We start from the raw sequence: 25,403 nt of genomic DNA on the forward strand, positions 1-25,403 counted from the left end.
GGATTTCTCAGTTATTGCTAAATCAGTCTCTGTGCCCTGCTTTTCACATCTCCTGCGCAGCATGTAAAATAATCCCCAAATTTCCATTCACTGCGTTGGGGTTGCTCCACTGCTCGGTGGTTCAGTATGAAAGAGTATCTGGTGGATCGAAAGGGCATGAAAAATTTAACAGAAATGGATCGGGTATTTGAGAGGAAATACCTTCATGTTCGCCACAGATCTTTCTAACATATCCACCTTGTTTTCACATGTACTGAAACCACAGAGCTAAACACTGTATATACAAGTCCCTACTGCAGGATACAGTGCAACTTACCTCATCATATACTCAAGTTTTTCTTGAGCTGTTCAACTGTGGCCTGACTGAATCATACACGGCATAAAAACTGGAAAGACATTTGAACATGTCTATTTAAAATGTCATTTGGCCGAACATTCTTCTCATTTGATTTAGGTGCTGATGGCCTCGGTGATTGGTTGGATTTTACTGCTACTGTATTTGTAAGTGCACCTCAGGTCACAGTATATCATATAGCTCTAAAGTTAGGGCTGACCCACCCATGCTCATATGAGTCAGAAAATGGAAGTACACTTTACTGACTGAGGGATGGGTTCAAAAACATATTTAAATAAAAATAAATCTAAATCATTTTGATCACTAATATAAAAAAATCAGGTTAATTTTGTCTTGACTGGGAATAGATTCATGCCCGCTGACTTTTGCTTTGTAGAAAGTATCAAATTAAATAAAACATCAATCATTTTTGTGGCAGAGTAAATCACTAATTTTCGCAGAGAGACTAGTGGTTTCTGTCATGGGAGCACTGACATCTCTTTTTTTCATATTATATTTGCTTATGGTATTATCATCTCTCCTTCTCCCTAAAAAATTAGTCGAGTCTCTTTATTCATCAGCGGAGCCGTGTGGCGTGCTATCAATGAAAGGCAAATGATTGGACTTGAAAGGATTATGGCTGGGACTGACAGGAGATAACCTTTCTAAAACACCATGTAAATGAGTTTTCTACTCGAGCCCTATCTGCCTGCCTCTTAATGATGTCATGTGACACCAGGTGGGAAACTATGTAGGGGTTAAGGTGAGATTGTCCCCGCCACTAATGCTACCACCCACCCCCGTCCAAAAAAAAGAAACACATAAATAAACCTCACATCTGACATTTCCCCCTGCACTCTCTCTGGTGTCACTGGAAAATCTACAAAGAAGTGTTTCCTAATCTTGACACTTCAGGCAAGCAAAACCCAACACAGCACACAGACCTGCCTTGTCTATATTTGAGGCAATTAGGCCACATTTTCCCTCCCAGATATGATAACAGATGGGCATTATATCTCCTTTTGGCTGACCAAACATGGCCATCAGTGTGGCATAGCCTCTCCGCTCACAGGACTGAGAGGCAGAGGTGTCGCTGATGATAAAGGTGCATGCTAGTGGCTATATATGGACTAATCTAGAGTTTGAATACCCTCTAAAGGGTGCTGGTTTTGAATCACACATGGCCAATGTAAACCATTTTGTTAAGAAATAAACAAGTTTTAAAAAGGTGGTATTTTCATATTAGTTCAGTCAGAAAAAGTTTTGAATAGTGGGATTCTTTTATATGGCACAATAATTTAAATAGAGTTTTAAAAGCAATTTGTGTTCATGTCAGTGAATTAGTTTAAGTGTGTTTTGTTTAAATGGACAGTGGTAGCCTAATAAAGAGTTGCTTTGAATAAATGACATTATGTGCATTTGTTTGGACTAATTTGAAAACTGTACGGAGCTTCAAACTTCCTCGCTGTTTGGTTAGTTAATTAACGGGCGGTAAATAGAGAGGGCTTTGAAACAGCTTGAAATGAACAATAACCTTTTACAGTGAACCCAGAATTGCAAATGGAAGTCATGGTCAAGCCTGTTTGATCCATCGCTATGAGCATCTCTGTCATTGCTTTCATAGTTTTTATTCATTGGTTTTTCCATTGACTGGCTTATGAGGGCTCTAATGCGACATCTAAATTATCTAGGAAAAGTATTCTGGGGTTTTGCACTGATAGGAAATCCGCACGATGCCTCAATGTGAGGAGTTAAATGTTTTGAAGGTCGCAGTTTCTCTCATTGATCTTGCAATGTTTGTTAATTACATTGTCACTGATGTTGTGAGAGATAATTAAGCCACTATGTTTATATGCATAATTATGTGCACTCCGCATCAGCCTTTGAAAGACAGCGGCGAGAGAGAGAGAGAGAGAGGGGAAAAAAATGTTTTAATTGTGAGCTGAGCAGAAACATGGCAATATAGATGCCCTAGTTACAATCAACAAAGAGCAACTCTGAAAGAAAAAAAAAACACTCTAAAGACAAGATTTGCAACTGATGCAGTATGCTCTCCCTGCAGTCTTCAAACACTCTGGCTTTGTTGTGAGATGTAAAGTAGTAAGGGGAGCCAGTGGAGGGAAAGGTGTAGGCCTGCTACACAACAGTAATACATATTTACAGACAGGCGCTTTTTTTATGGCCATGAAATAAACACAAAATGACTAATTAAAACCACAAAGCTTTTTTCATTTGCCTCTGAAATGAAACCTGCTTCTTTTTCTGAGAAGCCCCTGCCCCCAATTCTGTGTGTGGCCAGAGTAACTGCTGTAAAACAAAAAGAAATGCAGACAAAAGGAGCATGTGTATATGACTCTGAGGTGGATACCTAAACCTAGATGAAAGACCAAAAAACTGTTAAACCGAGGTGAGCAAGCACAAAACAAAACTTGTTTTTGTACCGCAACAACCGGTCTCACCTGCAAATTGCTTTTTTTTTTTCTCTGGGTGTCTGTGAAACACGCTTTATCTATTCATATAAGCGAGCCATGTTTTTTCTCCCCTTTTACAGCTCTGTGTTTTAAGTCTTGATATACAAAGGCTAGTCTCCAACAGTGTGTATGCATCAAGCTTAAAGGGTCACAGAGTGTATAAGTGTAAAAGGTACTTTCTTAAAAGATTGTTTGTGCTGTTAACACACACTCTTGCCACTTCAGAATGACTATCTTTGCCTGCTTTATCTATTTGATAATCAGTGAATTATACCGTGGGAACATCATGTCACAATTAAACAGGGGTTGTTATGATTTACAGGAGCACTTTGTATTAAGGAATTTATCAAAATATGTCTATGTCTGCTAACAATAAATATATGGAGCCACTGTTTGTGAGAGGATAATAACATACTTAAGTGTGATATGTCACTGCAAAATAACTTCCCTATTTCTGACTTTATTTGACAAGTGATCTCTTGGATTTGGCAACTGTGAAAAAAAAAAACCCTGAGCTCCTCCACGGCAGAGTACGACTCCATGTAATAGAGGAGTTTGAAGCAGTGGCTAAGTTTAGTGAGCTTAGGGAAAATCAAAGACTCAATATGTAATCCTGGGTGTAATATGAAGCTTAGCCTGGTCCTGCCATGCGCTCTTGGCCCACAGCTGCTGGGAGAGTGCATAAACGGCCTTACGTTGTAAGCCTACTCCGTTTATGAATTTCTTCGTGCAGTTAACCACACACTGACAAGTTCCTGTTTTTCCCCCCTGGCCTGCCAGTTGAATCGCTCTTTGGGGTAATAATGTCACTGGCTATTCATAATGTAACTCTAGAGTGTCTCTTTCCAATAATGGGCACACTTAAGCTTATGTGGATGTAGCAATGTCACCCACCCTCTATCTAAGCATTTGCCCCTTACTACTATGGAGTGGAATGTTTTGAAGGGTAAAGGTCGTGTTGAATTAAGATGTATAAAAAAAGGGGTCAAGTATAAATCAGAGTATGGAAAAGACATCAGAAAGAAAAGCGATTGGACGGCAGACAGTGAAAATGTACCTGTAGCGGAGAAAGGTGCTTGGCGACTCTGGGCCTCGCTTGGTGGCATGTAGGTGTCATCTTTTGGAGGCCTGTCTTCAGCTTCTTTGTCATCATGGTAACTGTCATCCTGAGAGCCTGCCGCGGGCTCGGCCTCCTCTGCGTTGTCTTCGTCGTCGCTGCAGCCCGTGGGCTGCACCATGTACACGCCCTCAGGAGGGCCATCTTCGTCATTGCTGACTTTCAGTTCGTGCTCCTGCTCGTCGTCAGGAGCCGGTGGCTCATCACCGTACTCGCCGTTGACCCACTTCTCGATGGCCTCGCGTCTCTTCTGGTCCTCCTCTAGGCTCTGATTTAGGTTCAGGCTCTCAGGGAAGTTGGTCTCGCTGTCATCGTAGTGGGAACTGCCACGCTCGCTGTTTTCTGCTACGCTCTGGTCTCCCTCCGCATTCTGGGAGCTGCTGTCGAACACCACCTGGCGGCTCAGCTTGGCACAGATAGCATTAAGTTTTAGGCCACCTTTCCTTTTGGCGGCCATCTTGGGTTTTCCTGAGGTCGTTTCAGTGCATAAACTCCTTTCAGCTAATGGAAACAAGAAAAGAAAAAAAAAAAGACGAGTTTAAGTTATTCAGAATCACAATTATCTGTGTTACAGTTGAATAAATGTAACACCACATTACACACAGTACACAGTTTTAAAAAAAAAAAATGCTTTCAGTATCTCTAAAAGAAAAGTTTGAACCAGCTTGTCCACGTCAGTAACTTGTACTGATTTTGAACATCACAATGGAAAAACAACACTGAACAACAGTGACTGCTGCTATTATTAACATCCAAAAGCACTTAACAATAACAGCGCAAGACTGGAAGGACACACAGAGATACTGTACATATCTTTCTAAGTCACACCTCTTCGGTCAGCTCGGAGTTTAAAGCAGTGGTGGAAAAAAAAAGGAGGAAAAAAAAAAAACACAGGCAGCTGAAACCACAGGCAGATAGGTATCAGACCCCCTACGGTACTACAAGCAGCATATACACGGCTACATAATCCTTCACATGACAGCGCTATAGAGACACTGTGAAATGTTATCTTCACTCTCACCTCAAGAGGCTGTGGTCCTGCCACTGAGTGGGGGGCTGCACAGCATTAAAGCTGTCAGGATGTGGACTGAAAATGCTGAGCGCTTTTGAGTCTTTTTGGAGCTGCGTCCTCATGTTGGCTATTTAGTAGGATTAGGCCCAGTAATTGTCTTGGTAAAGACTGCTGGTTTCACTTTATTAAAAGAAAATTAACATACTATGTATTTAAGCTCTTTCTACCCTCTGCTGCCTTTTACTGTTGATCTAGCCATGACATGAACATGGGTACATCAAACAAAACAAAAAAAATTAAAGTGAACATGTTTAACATATCTTTACTTAACAAGACATACTGCAGAGTCTCAACATCTTTTTCCCCAGTGCGGCCTCTCTGAACAATAGAGCATGATAGAGTGTGCTTTGGGGCAGGAATGGGTGGCATTATTTCAACCCAAGTGGGGCTATCTTTATAACATGTCCTCTGATGAGGCAGGAACAGCTGCCTGTGGCATTCCATATCCAGAGCTGCCTTTTTAGGGCAGAAACTGCACTCTAGTACCTTTCACTTTATTTCCAGAGCCACCAAAGTTCACCTTCCAACAGCGTTTTTCCAGACTCAAAATCAAGGCCAGATCTTTATCGAGTAGTAAATAACTTTTAAAAAGCAAGGAGGAGATGACCGTGAGTAACACAGTATTTATGGTATCAAAAAAAAAAAAAATAAAGCAGTATAACTATCAGAGATCAGAGAAGCCTTTTAGCTTGGATTCTGTTTTTATTTGGTAATACGTAAAGCTTTGTCAGTTGAAGCTTTGTGAAAACGGTTAAAACAGCACGCCACAGCAGAGATATTTCTCCTCGTGTGAAGTTGTATTATATTTTAACTCAGCCACACTGTGGTTAAGATAATACACTATACTGAGCTACAGACACACCATTTCGGCAGACAAAAAAATGTGCAATATGAGAGGTAACAAAGTTCTATCTTAAAGACTCAATTCACTTTCTATAACAATGAGTACGAGCCTCTTCATTTTCCTTCAGCCATAAAGCCAAGCACAATCATGTGTGAGCCATTGCCAGCATTATGTAAATCACATCGGTGCAACATAAAATCCTGTTTTCATTTTCTTTTGCAAAGCTGTGGAATCATTAGAGGATATACAATTTGAAGGAGTTTACAGATCACCCCGTCGCCAGACAATGCACCCCGTGCTCCCCACACATGCTTTCTCAGTTACTGTATTTACATTGCGGGCTTCCTCTCTGAAACAATGACTGCAGGAATTATGTAGTTTTGAGGAGGTCGTATATCAGCGGCACATTACTGTACAATTTAGTGTTAGACAATTGCAGGCGGGGGTGAAAGGGTCACCTTTTAGAAGACAGCAATTGTGAAAAAAAAGAAATCAGCTGGAAAAACTATTAGGAAGTGGAAGACATAAATTTTCAAGTTTTTTTTTTTTTTTTTTAGAAATAGTCTCCAAAGGAAGATTGAGGTCATTTGGGTGTTGCAGTGGAGGTCATTTTTTTCTGTTTACTGTGTTCAGTATTTCATGCTTTAACTACCGATTTCCTTTGCATTGCCATCTGAAGCTTCTTGTAGGAAATGACCCTGGCACAGTTGTTTCTTTCCATTAATGACTATTTATGTATGATTTTCTGTTAACAATAAGGAGTGTGCGTAGAGGACTAAGTGCTACTGGATGAGTATCTAAGCAGGCCTCTAACTGAATTATCAGACAGCTTAAGCACATAGTCAGTGTTTTCTTTTTAAAGGTAGGCCTGGCTTTAAAACAAATTTAATATTGTGAGCTTTCCGTGAGCAGATACATGCTATGGTTCGATGGTTTATGGAAGCTGTCTAAACTATTATTTATGCTGAGGGTTTCTGTCCACAGCAGCTTTTTGCCATTGCTTACAATAGGGATTGCTATGGTAACACCAAGCTGTTTACCTCAAGTCGTTTGTGTGCATGATAGCGTACAATGAGATAAAATCTGTGGGGACCTACATGAAAGAACAACTTTTCCCTCTGGGACCAACTCCCCCACCTCCCTGAGAGTCCAGTAAGCATTCTGCCTTATTAATGAATATCAGACAGAAAAACAACACTGTCACATGCACTGGACATTATTTACAGTCTGTTTTAGCCTGGTGTGCTAATTGTCAAGGAGGAGACACCTCAGTAAGCACTGGGGGCTGGAAAAAAACAGGCAGGTTTGAATTTGAACACAACAGCTGAAACTAATTTTTCCAACTGCTTATGTTAACTGTGACACTATTTTTACTGGAAACAGTGCAGGGCCACAAAGGAGCGCCATATACTGTCTGTATAAGGCCAAAACCTGAGGAAAAAGTCAAGAAACTATTTTGAATCCATTTAGGACTAGGTCAGGTTCTTTTTCATCTTCACTCAAAAATAAGTGCATCAAAGTTCTTTGGAGCCCTGTTTCTTCTCAGCGCTGGATGAACACAGCTTGTGCTCTGAGTCTAGCCCTCCGCACTGACAAACTTACTCTTCCACAGCTCTGAGCCCCACAGGTCTTGTTGGTTTTTGATGCAGAGTCTCTGTTTGTGTGCCAGAATGATATCATGCCCAATCAAGTGGTGTTTCAAATCCTAATAACGCTGTTGGAAGTGCATTATTTGTGTGAACGTGCACAGACTGTAATCAAGGCAGCAGCAACGGGTAAAGGATGTGGGAGTTGGGAATGGTTGTGACTGGCAGGGTCATGGCTTTACCTCTTTTTGTCATACAAGACGAGGCAGCTTATGTCCAAAACGCTTGTTTAATCATCTTATGGAAGATGTAAAGTCACATAAACAACATATAGAAAATTGAATAGCTTGACTTTATTGTTCATTCGAAGTGCAGTGCTGCACCATAAACACACCGACTCCCTGCAGTGTTGTCAGTTTGTATGGAGCGAGCACACAGGAGGGTCTGTATATAAGAGAGGTAGATATTACCTGTTTAAACCGAAGCTTATCTCTTCACCTAATCAAACACAGGTACAGGGCTTGTTGTAGATTCCTGCTGAGCTCCAACATGACTGACACAGGGACAAACCCCCCGCAATATCAGGAGTTAATTAATACAAACAGGGTCTGGGAGATGTCTGTTCAGCTCAGGATTATTTTACAATATGCAACCAAGAGTTGCTGTAGCTCTTTAAAAAAGCCCAGTTATAACTTTATGAACCTTTGGCAGATTAATCGACAAGGCTGCGGCTCCCTGTGTGTAGCTCAGTGAACCTTTTGTGTCTCTGGCTCTCAGGGGAGATGTATGTGTGAGAGACTGTGTGTGCACGAGTGTTTCTGGGAAATCACTGAGCCACACAGGCAAACATACACAGACACACTCGAAAATTACCATGTTTTTATTTTTTGTAAATTTACAGCTTGCAGGAAGAGAATGTTTTCCTCTCCTCTCTCTCCCCCTGCATGGAAGAGAGACTGCGGCAGCCGCAAGGAAGTCAAGCGGAAAGCCACTGATGGACAACTACGCCACGACACCCAGACCCCAGCATCTGGCCCCTCTCTCATTTTTATTACACAAGAATAACAATAAGCAGGTCGTCGACCCCGCCGTGAGATTTTGCCACAGTTTTCCAACAGTCGGTGCAGCCGATGCTGAGAAATTTCCATTTTTCCGCATGCATATTTAATTGAGTTTTGTCCCAGTGGTGCGGAAATGATTTGTTTTTTGCTCTCTGTTCACTTGACTCCTCTTCGGAGTCGCTAACCCTGATTAAGACGTTCCCGTTAATTTCCCAGCGCACACCTTTTTTTTGTGCATTAATGGTTCTGATCGTCTAATTAAAACTTCTCAGCTCGGCTGCTGATCACCGCTCGTTGTGCCTCTGACCTGAAGTTTTAATTGCCGCATCAGAAGCGATAATAATAATTTTGAGGTTCTGATGATTAAAAACAATGCCATTGCCAACTAGTTGATAGATGGGGGTTTAGGGGTGGGCACATCTGAGGAGAAGTTTTGTAGAGAAGGGATTTCAAAAGGGGGGTGTAAAGGCGGGTATACACTACCAAGGAGCAAGACGGGGGGGGGGGGGGGGGGACAACTGTAGGTGATCACTGAGGGGAATGGGGTGGCAGAGCATATGGAAAACTCCAAGCCCTCCTGTCTCTTAGAGCCTTCTTAAAGAAACAGGTTTGGCTGGGACTGGGACTTAGTTGTCCCCACCTCAAATCTAAATCTGCCACTGACTGATCCACTTCAGAGCTCTACTCACTTGGCAGGTTTGCCAGGTTGGGGAAGAGAGAAAAAGAGAGCATGCGAGAAACAGCGATAAAGGCACATAAAAGATGACGACAGTCCAATACCCTGTGCTTATTTTCATAAAAAGATAATAGCACAGTAGGCGCAGCACAAAAGCCACATTGTTCATAAAGTGACTGAATGGAAAAAAGGAACATACGGTGGCTCTTATCTCTGTCATATAACATGATACTGATGAGATGTAAAGATACGTAGATTACTGTCAAAGCAGAGGTGAGTTGCATGAGATCTTCTTATAAACAAAGTATCACACTGTACTTTACAGACCACACAAACTGTGGAAATGATTCAGGCATGAAGAGAGAGAATGTGTGCACCCGGGAAACTACATCACCACCAATCTGTCACATTTTGTTCTTTTTTTAACTACTGGATTTTTAATGGATTTTTTAGGTCCCACAACAGGATCAATGTTTTTCTCTGCGAATCATTATGTACATGCATGCAGGCACATACAGTACAGTACACAGACACATGGACATACAGTCAGGAGGTAGCTGTCTTCTCTCCCCTGCCCCCTACCCTCCCTCTGTTCCTCTCTCTCACAAATGTATTTTATTATTAATCAGTTGGTTGCACATCTGCCTGCTTGTTGTTTTTTTTTTCTATCAATAAAGCACTTATTGCTTTTAGTCTAGAATGTGACCTTGCACATTGTGTGCTGTCTTTCTCGGGGTGCCGACCTTGAAGGACCCGTTTGGACTATTTCACTTCAGCTCAGTCCACGGGCTGTTATCAAACACGAGCCCTCAGCCAAATGCCAAGCTCCCGTCACACCGCCGCAAAAACACAAAGAAGACGCTGCAGGACAAAGGCAGACACCAAACGGCCTCAGTAAAACACACACACGCACTGACTGCACAGGACAATGGCTGAAAAACACAATGTATATTTCAACTGCAGACGGAAGAGGAAAGACGTTGAACTTGAGGGCAATCAAACAGGAAAGTTGAAATCTGAGGACAAATACGCCCTCCAGCTTCATCACAAACAGGGTAATTATGGTGTTTTCCAGAACAGAGGACAAGCAGCCTAAAATGGTCTAAGGGAGAAAAAAAACAATCTGACATGAGTGACAAGAACCATTCTGACAGCCACGTACTAAAACAGCCAACTTTTATTGAGTTTGCTGCTTAGGGTAATTCATGGGACACATGAGTAACTTGTTAAAATTGTACGTCAAATCTGGACTCACAGCTGGCACCAGATGACAACTTAATTTCTAAGTGTGTGCGTGTGTGTTGCGGGAGGCAAAAACTTTGCTTTAAAAAATACACAGTCGCACACAGTCCCATGCTTCCCCAGATTGAAACAAGGGAAATTTATTCCTGCAGCTTTGTTTTGAAGCTCCGCTCCCATGTTCAGTTTCAAGACACCGCAAGTGCAATTTGATAAGCCAACCGCCATGGTAAATGAGCAGACGACCCCTGTGTCCCTCCCTCATGGTTGCTGCACTTGGTGCGCCAGCAAGGCAGTGTGGGTAGTACAGTGGAGAAGGGGCTCAGCGGTGCACCTCTCAAGGGCCCTTGAGCTAATATCTGTACAGATTAACTGCTTCAGTTGTATTTTGGTCACGGGGATCTCTCTTTGCCTTTGTGGCTTGTTGGGAGGGAGAAGGGGCGATGTGTGTGAGTGTGTGTACTGTGCTCATATGAGTGTTACTTACACACTTTCCTCTGTAGCCAAGTGAGCGACCTGCTCGCCTAAGAGGTCAGGAGCCGCCAGACTGGTGTATGTCACTCCATGTCATTATCTTTGGGGCCATATTTAATTTACCAGAATCCGGAGCTACACTGCTGAGTAAGTCATCCCCATCCTCTTACCATCACCTACCCCCTCTATCTCTCCACAGGACACACACACACACACAAACACACACAGTGTCAATCCTCCAGGGTAAACTCAGCACACGCCGCTCCATTAGTTATCAATTAAGTCTGGAAATCTCCACCTGGCTTACACACACAGATGAAGCCGGCACACATACGTAGCAACCCCTCTCAACAGGAAGTTGAGGAGAGCGTGCCTTATTTGACTACGAGTGTGGGTGAGACAGAGTATGTTTGTGTGTCCGTGCGGGTGGCACTTTTGTCCATGAGGTTAACCTTGATATGAGGCCCTGTCAGGCCAGATAATGTCAATCAATGACAAGCCCTCACAGATAACCCCTAATGTGAAGCCTAAAAAGCAAAGCTGTTTAGATCTTTAGACATGCCCCCTTTCACCAGCATATGAATTGCATTACAAGGAAATGAGCTGTGGCATTTCTTTAATAAGACTCTTAAGACATTTTGACAGCATATAAGGCACTCTGCCGTTAAAAAAAAAAAAATTAAATAAAGGCCCACGCTGACAAAGCCTCCTCACACAAGGCACTGTTCTGATGGGCAGATCCAAGTCCCTGTTAAGTGGAGGAGAGGAAAAGACGAATGGGGAGGGGGGAAAGAGGAAAAAGAAGGGTGGACCTTTCTCTTCTTTTTTCCTCAGGCTCCCGGGGACTTCTTAATTGATTTCCAAGGTTATGTTTCAAATTTGTTTTTCAGATACGGGGGCCTTGTGAATGAGAGTGCGAGTCAATGTTTTTCAAGCAATTTCCCTAAATTCGGGCTGGTTTGGAACGTTTGCATCGGATCTCGTTCACCTCCTTCTCTCTCTCTCTCTCTCTCTCTCTCTCCCTCCTCCCTTTTTGCTCTTTTTCTCTTCTCTCTCTCCTTGAAAAGAAAGAAGGAGGTGACATTAACCCCCAAAAAAGCACGTTATTTCCAGACAGGATGCCTGCGTTGACAACATCGATCCCTGGCTCCCATTAAAACATTTGCTCCGCCTGACAGACTTTTCCTCTTTTGGACTTTATATGCGCTAGAATGAATCACAGGTGCCCGTTAAAATGTCATCCTGAGCAGGTTCTCTACCTGTCCGAAAATGACCCATGGCTCACTCAAAATCTGACGCTCACTTTTTTTTTTTTTTTTTAAAAATCTCATTCTACACTTTTAGTGTTCAGTGTGTTCTTGTGCTGAAGCATAATTAAAGTTTGATCAAAATACTTTCTTTGTAGGGCTAAGAGAGGAAGTGATGAGAATGAGTCTTCCTGCTTCGTGGGATTTGCATTTTTTAGACCCTGTGGCTGTGACTCTGCTGCCAGAACTTAGTTTATCTTTTACTTTTCTGATAAGCAGGATGGAAGTGACAATAGCGCTGACATGATATATATGACATTTTAAAGCGTGTGTGTGTGTCCACGTGCGGTTGAGGAAGTGTGAGTATGTGCACAATACACTGTAAACACATATGTTAAGTGGCTGTGACCAACACTAAGAGTATGTGTTGTTGTTGTGTGTGTGCCTGCTTGCAGGGTTGTAGACAGCAGGGCATTGTGCTCTGTGCTCTCCTTCTGCTCCTCTCTGCCTAGTGGCTGTAGGTCACGTCATTTGCTCTGGGACACACACTGTCAAATACGCACACTGACATTTCTACACACTCAGGAAAAACTGATCCACAGTGAGGATAAACACACCACTGCGTCAGTGACAGCACTAAAAACAATGTGCTTTACCGAAAAGTTCAATGTGAACTGGGAGGCGGAACTAAACGTGGCAGTTTTCACCTAAAACAGGAACATTCTTGTTTCTGGGAGTTCAGTAGACGGAGGAATGTGCTGTGACTGAATTTGAAGGTGTGATAAAACAACACTCACAATAAGGGAGAAAAAAAAGAGTAAAATGACTGTGAAAAGATGAAACAAGCAAAGCTGCTTTACAGGAAAAAAGAGTGCTGTCTATTTTGGGTGTCAGTATACAAAAGGAAGTGCTGCTAAGTTGACTCAAACAAATAAATTTGCTTTTGATAAAACCACAGCAACTACTTTTGCATTCTACGCCAAACCCACTTTGTTTCCTGCATCTTTATCTTCATGACTTGCCACATTTGTGAGGAGCTGCTCACTAAATTGTCAAGCACAAACAACTGAAGGTTTTCAAAGGGTGCAGTGTTGACAGCTTAAAATGTAATTTTATTTGAAAAGTGACAGGTTAAAGGAAAGCTTCAGAAGTGAACATGGAGCGCTCGCCTATTTGCACTGTATCCAGCTGCCCGTTTTACATTTCTCCAACATTAATATTCCTCTTATTATTATTTTAAAGTGAAAACGGATACTCTGTTGAAGTGCAAATCTGATGAATTACGGGAGCAGATTGCTGCTATTAATTATTAAAACCTATTTTATAAATATTCAGGTCTGTCATGCATCTAATAATGAACGCTTTAGAGGAGGTTACTTCCCGTGCGCATCCTAATGTGTCAGAAATATCACTTTTAATCACGCTCGTGTCAGCGAGTGCTGGGTTTGAACCTGCCGAAAAAATCTACCAAATCAAGGAAACTCAGCTGGCCTACTACTGTGCTCATCACAGCTCTTCCGTTCCTGCTGTTTCGCATGATCTAAGTTCTTCTCCTGCCCCGTCTAAAGAGGTGGTGAACACCTCTCAGCTCCCCGCTGCATTCTTACTGTGGTAATTTGAATGGAGAATAATGCATCGGCAGCACTCTACCCTTCTGGACACACCTAGTCCCAGCGCTACTGCTGCCATATGCTGTGTTGATACATATTCATAACACTTTCTCGTGTGTTGAGTGTTGGTGTGCAATGAGGCTTAAATGAGTGTCTCACAACTTCAAATGGGAAGAGGAAAAAAGAAAAGAAAAAGCCATGCACAAAGAAAGTTGGACTGCTCTTCCCCTTTTTTACACTCTCCTCTTCTCTTCCTCCCTCCTCTGCAAAGAAGACAAGTTCGGGGACTGGTAGGTGATGCCAGTGCTTCTGTGAGGATGAGCTGCGGAGTTTAAAGATATTCTTCAAGAAGCTGTGAGAGGTGACAACTGTCAACGTGGTCAGATAAACCATGCTGTCAGATGGACCGGTGTTACTGGTAGGGCCAGAGTCAGTGGTACTGCACCACGACCTCCATACACCCCAGCAGCATACATATGCTGCACAGAGCATACACACAACCAGATAGGGATATGGATACACACACACACACACACACACACACACACACACACACACTGTGGAGCACTCTAAGATTAACGCTGTCAGAGCTACAATGATACCCCTTCATTATCTGCACACGGGGCCTCCTTCGTGCGCTCGCTTGCCTCACTGTCCTCTCCGCTGCTTCTCTATGGAGGTAGTAATTACTAAAGCTAACATTTCTTGCTCTCTGTGCCTCCAACTACCCTCCACTTCCCCATTATTTCGTTCTCTTTTTGCAGTGCTTTCAAGTAACTTGCCAGCCTTTTGCCAACTGGTGACACAGCTGAAGGTATGCCAGAGTTGATGGCAGCACCAGCGTGACTCGCTGTGTATGTGTGAGCGCTGTATTATGAGATTACTTGGTGCCCAGCTGATGAGTAATAAAGGCGCAGTGTGGTACCCCAGATTCAGATCAGTCCTCTGGGTCAAACACTCATTGTGGTACAACAACAGAGAGACGCTTGATGTACAACTGCAGTATCTGTTGTACTATACATTGTTGGTTTAACAGGCTGGGATCAGAGGGATGCTCCCCCTTGCATGGCATTTTTCATTACCAACAATGCTCTTACTCTTTGGCTTTCTTCTTCCTCTCCCACTGGAACTATGGCTTCATCAAAGGTGATAGCTTGCTCAGGCGCATTTTCTCAAACGTCTTCTTCAGCCAACCATTTCCCAAGCCGCTCTTGGGTAAACGTCACTCATAAAAACTGGGGAAGATTTGATGGTGAGATCAAAAAGAAAGGAAGGACAGCAAGGAGAGCGGGGAGATGGGGGTAAAAAAAAAAAGAGGAATGATACCCTCCTCCTCCTTCCGACACCAACGAGTGCTGAGGGTAATTCCTCCAAGCAGGGCCTCTGTTTTCAGACGCAAATACAACAAAACGTCGGGTGCTGCCATGAGACATCAAAATGGGCGATTTTGACTTCAGAGGGTCTTCAGATGCTTGAGGAGCTGAGAGAACAGAAGGTACCAGCAGGCTGTTAACAACCAATGCGGGAACCAAGCCAGAAATACTGTCTCCTCCCAAAATGCCAATCGGCACCAGATCAGTAAAGGCTTCCACCATACTGTAAAGTCCCACCTGAGCACTTTCATCTGCTGAAGTGAAGTGGCTTGAAAGTTTATCAGCTGTTATTTATTGTACCATTGAGATGCTAAAAAGTAAAGAAATTCCACAGGTAGGTGCCATAAAGGCAGAAATACAAAAAGGAGCCACACACAAAGGCTTTTCTAAGGAGACTTCAACAGGTGCCTTGAAAGCAGGAATTTTATGTCCTTTGCCTTACAGAAAGATTTTCATCAGCAAATCAAAGACTCACTTCGTTCTTCGGAGACCTGAGTTGTGTTGTGACACGCTGAGAGGGACGTCCGCATTTTCTCCGGTGTTGTTCTCGCTCATTCTTGGAGCATTAGGCTCACTCTAAATAGCCTCAAGGAGATTAGGCTGGCTCATATTCAAATGCACATTTCTTCTAAAACCCACTCCACGAGTGGGCCAAGGAGATCAGCACAGGAGCCTGGTGAGACGGTAGTCAGAGGAGATTCTGTCAAGTATAAATCAGCTGAGAGGAGGAAAAGAGACAGAGAGGAAGAGTGAGAGAGAAAGTCTGAGGTAAAAGACAAACAAGTGTTGGCTCTGCTATATGAGTTTAGTTAGCTAGAGAGTTAGTGCATGAGTTATGGCTAGCGAAGGGCTGAGGGACGCTGTATTTATGAGGGGACTGAGTGAGTGTTAAATCCCTGGTAAGAAATAAAGTCGTCCCTGAGCGAACAGGGGAAACATTTCACTCAGTCTAAGAGGTGCCTTGAAAAAAAATGAAAGCCATCCCTCTTCCAGGGGAAGCACTATTCCGTATTCCCTAAAATTGCTTTATTCCTTAAAAATGCTATAGATCACATCCAAGTGGATTGAATCTCATATTTGAATAGAGAGGAGGATTCTCCGTGTGCATAATATCAAGGGAGTTCACGAGCCAAAGGGAAAGGGAAAGAATCTGATTCTTCTAAAATTGCATGCGGATTTTCTGAGGGATCTTTGGCTAAGGGGGGCTGCCAAAACACACAGTGCACTTGTTGCAGTGCAAGGGTTCATCCAAGAAAAGTTTTCCACTGTGGTTTACCCAGGAAAAAGTTGCTTTCAATTCAAATATTTGAATTTAACTACATAAATTAATCTAAATATCTATCTATTTATGTAGATATATTTTCTTAAAATTCTTTTTTCATTACAGAAAACTTGCAATGTTGAATGAAGTCGAACTTAAAAGGGCAGAAACAAAGTAAGGCACATGGCCAATGGAAAAGAAAAAGCTTCACATTGCACTTTGTGCACATCCAACTCTAACTCAGACCTCTCTCCAAACCCAGCAGTGGTAATAACAATTATTACTTAAAAAGGCTATATTTTTGCATTAACTTAAAAGGCTATATCTTTTTCTTCCCTCCAGCCTGTGCGGCCTCACTTACCCTAAGTATCTTCATAAATCACCAGTTACTGTTAACATGTACTCCACAATTCAGTCATCAATCTCCTACCAGGTCAGAGTGAAAACAGAGGGGGAAATGTCTGCTTAGTAAAATGTCTCTCTTGTGAATGCTGCTACCACCACCCACTACTCAAACTCACACACACTCACACAATACAGTATGCACGTAGAGCAGTAGCATACACACACACACACACACACACACACACACACACACACACAACAGTTAAATAACAAACACACGTGCCCGGCACACAGCAACCAGAGCAGTCCTATGGGACACGGGAGCGGTTGCCAGATCGCCACGGTAACGCAAGCCAAATTCAATTCTGACTTCACCTTTCACTCGGGAAGCTGGTTCCATTTGTTATAAAAACAAATAAACAGCAAGCGTGAAGTTAGAGCCAGCCAACTTCTGCCTCGTCTTTCTTTTCTTTTCCTTTTTTTTTCTAATGCTGTGGGCCTCGACAAGAAATATCAGGCCCAGGCTGTGGCAGGAGGCTGTTTGAGAGACAGACACCCACAGGGCCGCATGTAAATCTGTGTTTATGTTCACAGACACAGTATTTATTTAACCAAAAGGAGAAAATCTAATTGTACACGAGGAGGATTATTCCTCTCAGAACCGTGTCTCCACGAGAGAGAAAAGGACTCTTTAGCCTTTCTTCAACAGACACTGTTTACATCAGCAGAGTGGAAAATCCCTCCGATGACAAACCTCTCCATCACAACATCTGTATCGAAACAGCCGAATCAATCTCGACCAACGCCGCAAATTACCTCATATCAGAGCCGAAAACATCTGCACTTGACATCGCAGGCGGTGGGACTTTAGGTGCTTTTTAATAATCTCTATTTTTAGCCTGCAGAACTGCGCATTTAGATCATAATTTGTTCCGGTTAAAGTCAAATTAAGTGTATTTGTGTAGCCTTTGACCGCTTTAGCCGCCTCAAGTATTTGAAATAAAGTAAAGTAATGTGCAATTAATGGTGGACAAAGTATTTATTTCCCTTACCTAAGCAAAAGAAGGAGCACCAAAATGTATAAACAGTCAATTACAAGTGAAAGTCTTGCATTCAGAAGAAAAAATCAGTACTTCAAAGTATTTAAGTACAAAAAAGTAATTAAAAGTAAAAATACTTACTACATATGGGCGAGTTCAGATAGATAGATAGATAGATAGATAGATAGATAGATAGATAATTTCTTATTAACATGCAAGCAACATTTAAGTGTTTAGTTGCTGCTTGAGGTGAAGCTAATTTAAAACTACTGTATATACTGTTGTGTAGCTTAATCTATAACAATACATCGATTTTATAAGATGATCATATTTATTTGTAATATATTAATCTAAGTAAGTAGGTAAGGTTAGTTACATAAACGTCAGATAAATATCGTGGAACAAAAACTAAATATTTCCCTCTGAGATGTACGTAGTTAAGTGACAATATAAAGTAGAATAATATAGACAGTAAAAGCACCTCAAAACTGTACATTGTTTGAATAAAAGTACTTTCCAGCACTGAACATCATAAATGTAACTGTAAAACATAGAAAAGTGGAAGTGTGGAGTGCTGTAAGATATGGTACAAAAAGTCAACAACAAAACTTTTGAGGAACACACCATTAAAAGTACTTGAACACATCACTGACATCCAGTGCACTATAGGCGCACATGTGCATATGTAGTTTTGCAAAATAAAAAAAGGGCAAACACTACACCTGCTCCATTTCCTCACTTATACTCAGGCTCCCTCTCTTTCTCACACACACACACTTTGACACCACCCACCACATCACTACACATGCGTGCCTGACTCATGCCAACTGCAACTAGTAGCAGACCCGTTCACCTCGAGGTAGCACTCAACTCCTGTGTGTGTGTGTGTGTGTGTGTGTGTGTGTGTGGGTGGGTGTGTGAGGGGGGAGAGAGAGAGAGAGAAGGAAAGAGAGAGAGAGGGGGAGAGGAAGGTGTGTGTGAGTCTTACCTGGCAGCAGACCGCCCTCTGCGCTCTGTCTCACCTCTCCCTCCTGCCCTGGAAGAATTCTCTCCACAAAGCAAGGCATTTTCTCCTCAACTGCTCTCTGCCAAGGCTCTGCTCTCTCTCTCTCTCTCTCTCTCTTTCTCTCCCCCTCTCCTTCTGTCTCTCTCTCCCTCCCTCTCTCCTTCTCACTCCTTTCCTCTTTCCCACTCTGTCCTCCTCTCTCACTGTCTATCTCTCCTCCCTCCTTACCCTCCCCCTCTCTTCTTCTCTCTCCACTCCCTCCCCCCCTCCCTCCTTCTACGAGCACAGATGTCGAGGCTGTGCGAGTTTACCCACTTTACCAGTAGGGGTCCTTCATCGCCCTTCTCCACCCCACAGCCACATGGGGGAACAAAACACACACACACACACACACACACATACAGGCCCCAGGAAGAGAGAGCCACTTAACGGGCGCCCTCCTGTCACTGCTACAATGAGAGCCCTGTGCCGAGCAGCACGGCTGTATGCGTGTGCTTTTGTGTGCGTGCGTGTGTGTAAGAGAGAGAGACAGAGAGCAATAGAGAGAGAGAGAGCGACAGGTGTGAAGTGGGTGGTGTGCACAGGGAGCTGGCCCTCGGCCCTTTCCAGCCCTGTTCAGCACTGTTCGGCTAGGCTCGGTCCTGGCTCCTGGCCCCTGAAGTGTAGTACAGTAGTGGCTCACACACACACACACACTCACGGGCATATGAACACACAGATTGACTTACACTGGGTGTCTCAGAGCCAGCAGCCAAAGCGGGAGACAGCAAGAGAGAAAGATTGTGGGCATGCACAAGCATACACACTTTCACTTATACACAGCACAGACACCCACACACACACTGAACAACTGCCGCTGTTTGCTACTGCTGCTGTTGACAGTGATAACATGTGCTTTGTGCCCTATGTGAGTGTCAGTGTGCATGTGCATGCACACACACACAAACACACATTCATACACAAACACACAGCGGATGCCGATCGGCTCTCGTATTTCAAGTCTCTATTCTATCCGGGTTTTTTTTTTTTTTTTTTCCATTTAAAAAAAGAAAACAGTCTTCATTGACACTGGCATGTTAGATTTGAAGGCTCTTAGCTAGTGTACAGTGGGGAATTTCTAGTTTCTCTCCTACTTGTGGGGCACTTTTCACATTGCAATATCAATACTGGAGAATATTAGCTGTCCTGCTGAAGAATGTCAGATCTCTGTTTGCCTTTGAATAAGGGCAGACTCCCCTGGGTAAAAGAAAGAAGATCTATCAGAGGCTCTATAAGCCTGTAATTATTTTCTGTGTGATGCAGCGTGTTAACAACTGAACTGAGGGAGGAAAATGCTTTAAAAAATCATTGTTTAAAACCTAAAGAGAGTAGATAAAAGAATACACTTTGTACACCTCAATTGTGTAATGAGCAACAAACTTATTCCAGCCAAGAAAGAGGAGTAAGATGGAACTTGATCCCACATTTTTATCAAGTATTGCTCAACCTTTATGACAGTTTATATTGCAGGAAAGCAGTGATCCTGATCAGGATCCTGTGCTATTAAAATATCAGCAATTATCACACCGGGCTTTGCGTGAGGACTTGTTTTTCCATTTATTGCTGCTGGAACAGGATAAGGGTATCTACACTCAAGACGTGATATCCCGGACCTGCTGTTTGTATCATTTGAACAGAGGGTGGATCACCTTTATTTGAGTCAAACAAAGCCTTCTAATGACACAAAAATGGTAGTCACTACTTGACAGACAAGGCTACAACGCCCAACCAGACTGCCTTCAAAACGTTGACAAAGAGTAATAAAGAAAATAGGATGTTAAAAGAACAGGACACGGATGTTGAATAAAGCCACCAGAAAGTGTACATACTTAAAGTCGTGATAAGCTAATGAGGGAAACAGAGCTGTGCTTTTGGTTGACTCTTATCACTGTTTGCATCAGTAGCAAATCTCCCTTGACAGCAAGACTGAAATCAAATACAGGTTTTTAGGCAGATGAAGGAAAGTCATTTGTATTTACAGGAAATAAGAACGATGCACTCAATCATTATTCCCTTGCTGTGCTAACTAGAACGCAGCCCCTGTATTAGATGTTGGAGGAGCAGCACAAGGACAAGTAAAACATACCTTAAATAGACTACAAATGAAGTCACTTAACACCCACTCGCTTCCCTCGCCACCCCCTGCTCTGTCTGTCTTCAACAGAAAAAGCCTGTGTTTGACTATCTCCCTCTCAGGTTCATAGTTGTCTTTTGCTTTTTAAACAGGCACCTCGCCTGTCACTGCGCAGGAACGGGCGCATTCCCCTTAAATGGCTCCTTTTGACAACTGATCTGTAAATACAGCCGGATCTGCAACTTCCCCCTTTCTCTCACTGCCTCACTTTCTCCCTTCTCGTCTTTGCTCTCCCTCCCTCTTCCTAAACTCCTGCCAGACCCGCACACACACACACACACACACACACACACACAACGCGAAGGTCTCCCTATGACCCACCCACCCCCAAACTCATGCACGCATGCACGCACACAGAAACACAAGCATACACACACACATTTACCCCCACATCCCCCTCCCAACTTCCCCAACTCCATTCCCCCTGCCTCTATAAAAACACAAATATGCCATAACTCAGGCAGTGCTGCCACATAGCCTCCATCTTGCCCTGTACCGGGGAGGGGGAGGCCTCTCAGGAAGGTCACCAACAAATGGTTTTCCGATTCACTGCCCCTGAAATAATTTTGTGTATTAAAACCTGAATCTGCACTTTCTGGCCTGAAAGCTTTTCTAATTATTCCGGTGTCCTTGGGACAGACACAGATCCTTCACACGCCGGGGGAAACAAGCTATAGAGCAACCACTACAGCCACAAACACCCCTCCACCACCCTCCCTCCCTCCCTCCCTCTCTCTATCCCTCCATCTCCCCACCTCCTCTCTCCTCTGCTCTGCTCTCCTCTCCTCTCCCCGCTTTACAGCCACCCCCCTCCCCAATCTGTTTTCAAAGCGTGTCTGTCCTTTATTAAATTGTTTTCTTTTCCACATTATCAGTTGCCATGGAGACCTCATCTCTCGGATTATTTGAATTTCATTATATCTATTGATTTGGGAGCATTTCATCTTTTTTATTGTTTTTCTGTCAATTTTCGAAACGAATAACCATCTAATTTGCGTCAGCGCTGATTACGTTCGTCCCTCAATAGAGGTCGGCAGCTGCGCCGGGGAAACAAATCAATGGAAAAACATCATAAAACTCGAAAGTACAATCAACCAGGATATGGGTGACATTCCGTGGTTGCTGAAACGAAGTCATCAAAAAATATATACTTTTTTTTCCAGCGCCTCTGCATGTATGGGGGTGCAGTGAGGAGGACACATATGTGTCTGGGCAGATATATTACTATATTTCAGCAGATAATATACTATGGTAAATTTCCATACTGATAACAGCCCCTCCCTGCCTGACCAAAACAAAAAAATGCTTACTGTATCTAAATAATTTATGCAATTTTAGCATTTATATATAAATTTTTTAATAAGCTGCTTGGAGCAAAGTGGCCATTAACAAAACACACAGCTGTCCAATGGGCTAAGCCCAGCAGATCAATTGCGCTTTTTTATGACATGATAAAATGCTTTTAAAGCAATTTACACAAATATGGAAAAAATGACTTCATGGGCTTCATTTATTCATAAGGACGTGTATTAGGGAAAAAAAAGTCTTACAAAAGCCAGACAGGAGAGATCGTCCCGGTCCTAACTGGAACGGACTTGCTGCCCTCTCCACAAGGACATAAAGTTTCATTACTGATGCACGCAGTCAAAGGCAATTTAGCAAACACAGTGTGCAAAAGAAAACATCAGCATATTGCAAGTGTTCCTGTATTAGGCGGACCTTGCATGTTGTTTTCCAATTTTGATTCATTTTTGTGGGGGCAGGGTGTGGGGAGATGGATTTTTTTTTTCCTCCCCCTGCCCAGTGTCACCCTGACCCAAAGCCAAGGGGAGGCAGCCTTAGTGACAGGGACGTGTGCTTTCTGGCCCACGAAACCAAGCCAAACCATGTGCCAGACAATGGGGCCTTGCAGCAGGACAAATGTGTACACACACCTTCAGCTGTACAGTGATATACAGCACATGACACCCAGACTCATTCTGTGAGAAAACAGGCCCACAAATATTTCAGTGGATCTGATCATTTAGCATCTTAGTGCAGGCACACACACGCATTATGCATAGGGGTATGGATGGGGGGGGGGCAGGCAGGGCCATTTGGAGGCTAATCTTGTTTCAAAGCATCCTCTCTTCATGTGCCGACAATGTGCCTCAGCCGCTCTACGAAACGCTGCTGCTGTTGCTACTGCTGAAGGCCCCATGTTTGCAACACATGTCAACATTTGACAAAGCATTACTTTTCCCCCCAACAATATTCTCCTGCTCAGGCCTCTGAAATGAGGGCGCTAACAAATTAGCTTTTTATGTTTATTTGTGTGTGGGTGTGTCAAAGGGGGGAGAAAGGGAGATCTCATTTTCTAAGGCACCAGTTCTCAACCCGAGTGAGAGAGGGAGAGAAAGAGAGAGACAAAGAGAGGAAGAGAGGGAAAAGAAAGAAAGGCTGAATGTTTTGGAGTCACGATTCTTCTCCTGATTGCCCTAGCTGTCTCAGTTGTGCAAAACATGACCCACCCCTCCCTCAGCCACGACAGAAACACGGGCGACTGGATAAACACTATTTTATGCAGTGACTAGATGAATCGTCAGACAGTAATTACAGTCTTCCTCTCGCCTCAACAAAACTCTACTGTACAGGCTCTTTCTTTGACACCAAACTGCAGTAGCACGTACTACAAAACTGCAGGTGTGTGACATGTTTGTCAATGCCTCTCCCAACTAGATAAATATAAATATTAGACCCTGTGACAACAGTGAATTGCTCTCTGCCGCTTTCAGCGATGTGTTAATAATCTGTGGCTGAAAGAGGACTTGTTGTGTGGACGGACGATGTTATCATGTGCAGTCAAACGTTGCCGGGGCTGGCTTTGTAGAGAAAGTTTGGTGATTTTTTCTGCTAACCCTAGCAGTTTGCGCTTTCCTCTCCTCGATGTAACAAAAATAACACGGTTGTGTCCCAAACTAAACATTCCCACACGGTGGCTGGTAGTCTCTGACACCAACATGCCCAGCACACACAACTCAGTGCTGACGCTTGTTTAACAGAGATCCAAACTTGATGTGCTGACAACTTTGCTCAGCAAGGAAGTTAATGTGTTCATTTGATGTTGACGCGTATTGAGATTTCAGAAATGAGGATCACTCCGACATCAGTTAGAAGTTGGTGATGAGAGCAGTGAAACACACTCACATGCTCTTTCTCTTACTGATTCATCCGGTCAGGCCATGCCCCAAACGTGGTGCAGTAAACCATGCTGTCAATGTCCGAGCTCTAAAAAGCACAATTACAGAGGACCTCGACTGAATAATTTAAAGAGCATAATTATTGACCTCTATCCAAATTCCTCTGAAAGGTACATTAAGATATAGAAAAGCTCTGGAGGTGGAAGTGGAACTGAGGAGAAGAGAGGGAGTGTGTCTCCCCAGGCCTCCCTAATGCACTCTCCTGCTGTACTCTAACTTCCTGTGGACCCCTAATGTGCCCACTGCTCGCCGGCCTGATGAAGACTACGGTTAATGAGGCCCCTGTTTCTGAAATGAACTATCTCTGAAACCATCAACATGCATTACTATCAAGCCGCCACCCCTCGCCAAACCACACGTATATACACAAACACAAACCCCCACATACTGTCCCAAACCAGCACACATACATAGACCACCAGTCCTTCAACCCCCCCCCCCCCCCCCAACCTTTTAGTGCCACCACAGGTTCTGGTAGGCTGGACCAGTCTGGGGGAGGGGTGTAAGTGGGGAACGGGACTGCACGAGAGGGTGTGTGGATTTTTTTTTTTTTTTTTTTGGAGGTGTTTGTATGTGGGAGGGGGGTGGGATGGGGGTGTTTGAGGGTTAACTGTCCCTCAGGGGGCTATCAGTGAACTGGGCAGCCGTCACTGCTGGTGTCCCTGGTTCTCAATTGACAACCAGGCTCTGACAGATTAGCAGCTAGTCAAGAGGAATCCACGGCCCGGGACACAATTAAAGTAATCACTTTTCTCAAATTTGGCTGAATGTATGAGACTGTGAGAGCGAATGGATTTGAATAAAGGCATCACAAGAGTGTGTATGTGTGGATCTGTGAGTGTGTGTGTGTGTGTGTGTGTGTGCACACTGGGGTCGTTGAGTCCTGGCAGCAGGCTTGGGGGAGGATACAGCGAGATGAGGCCTTTTTAATTAAAAGAAAATATTTGTGTTTGCCTATGATCGTGGCTGGAACCTGGGACAATTCCGAGAATTCTGGTTATTTAATGGCTCGTTCTTTAAAGTGATTTGGGGTATTTCAGATCCTCTTTGCATACATGCATTTTTAAAATTTCAATTAGGCTATACATTTTTTGAGTAAGAGTCAAAAGTTGTATGTTTCCATACTTTGTAGACATTTTGATTTATTTCCATTAAAATCAATTCAAAGGAGAAATACCTTTGGGATGGACTGTGTGTACAACAGAAGGGTGCTGCTGTCTCTGCTGTGTTTCAAC

General features: G+C 43.3%; 1 protein-coding gene across 2 annotated transcripts in view; it reads right to left on the reverse strand.

The window, feature by feature from the left end:
* casz1 (castor zinc finger 1) overlaps positions 1 to 25,403 on the reverse strand; it is an 80,552-nt gene that overhangs the window by 32,873 nt on the left and 22,276 nt on the right. The window contains exons 1-2 of one of the 2 annotated variants that reach the window (XM_049580498.1): positions 18,739 to 18,896; positions 3,863 to 4,423 (exon numbers count right to left, since the gene is read on the reverse strand). In XM_049580498.1, the coding sequence (XP_049436455.1) occupies positions 3,863 to 4,423; positions 18,739 to 18,817 (640 nt within the window). In that variant the 5' untranslated portion in view covers positions 18,818 to 18,896. Of the gene's footprint in view, positions 1 to 3,862; positions 4,424 to 18,738; positions 18,897 to 25,403 lie in introns of those variants that run through there. The other variant, XM_049580499.1, reaches the window with a different exon arrangement.

The sequence above is a fragment of the Epinephelus fuscoguttatus genome, linkage group LG7, assembly GCF_011397635.1.
Source record: "Epinephelus fuscoguttatus linkage group LG7, E.fuscoguttatus.final_Chr_v1".
NCBI lineage: Eukaryota > Metazoa > Chordata > Actinopteri > Perciformes > Serranidae > Epinephelus > Epinephelus fuscoguttatus.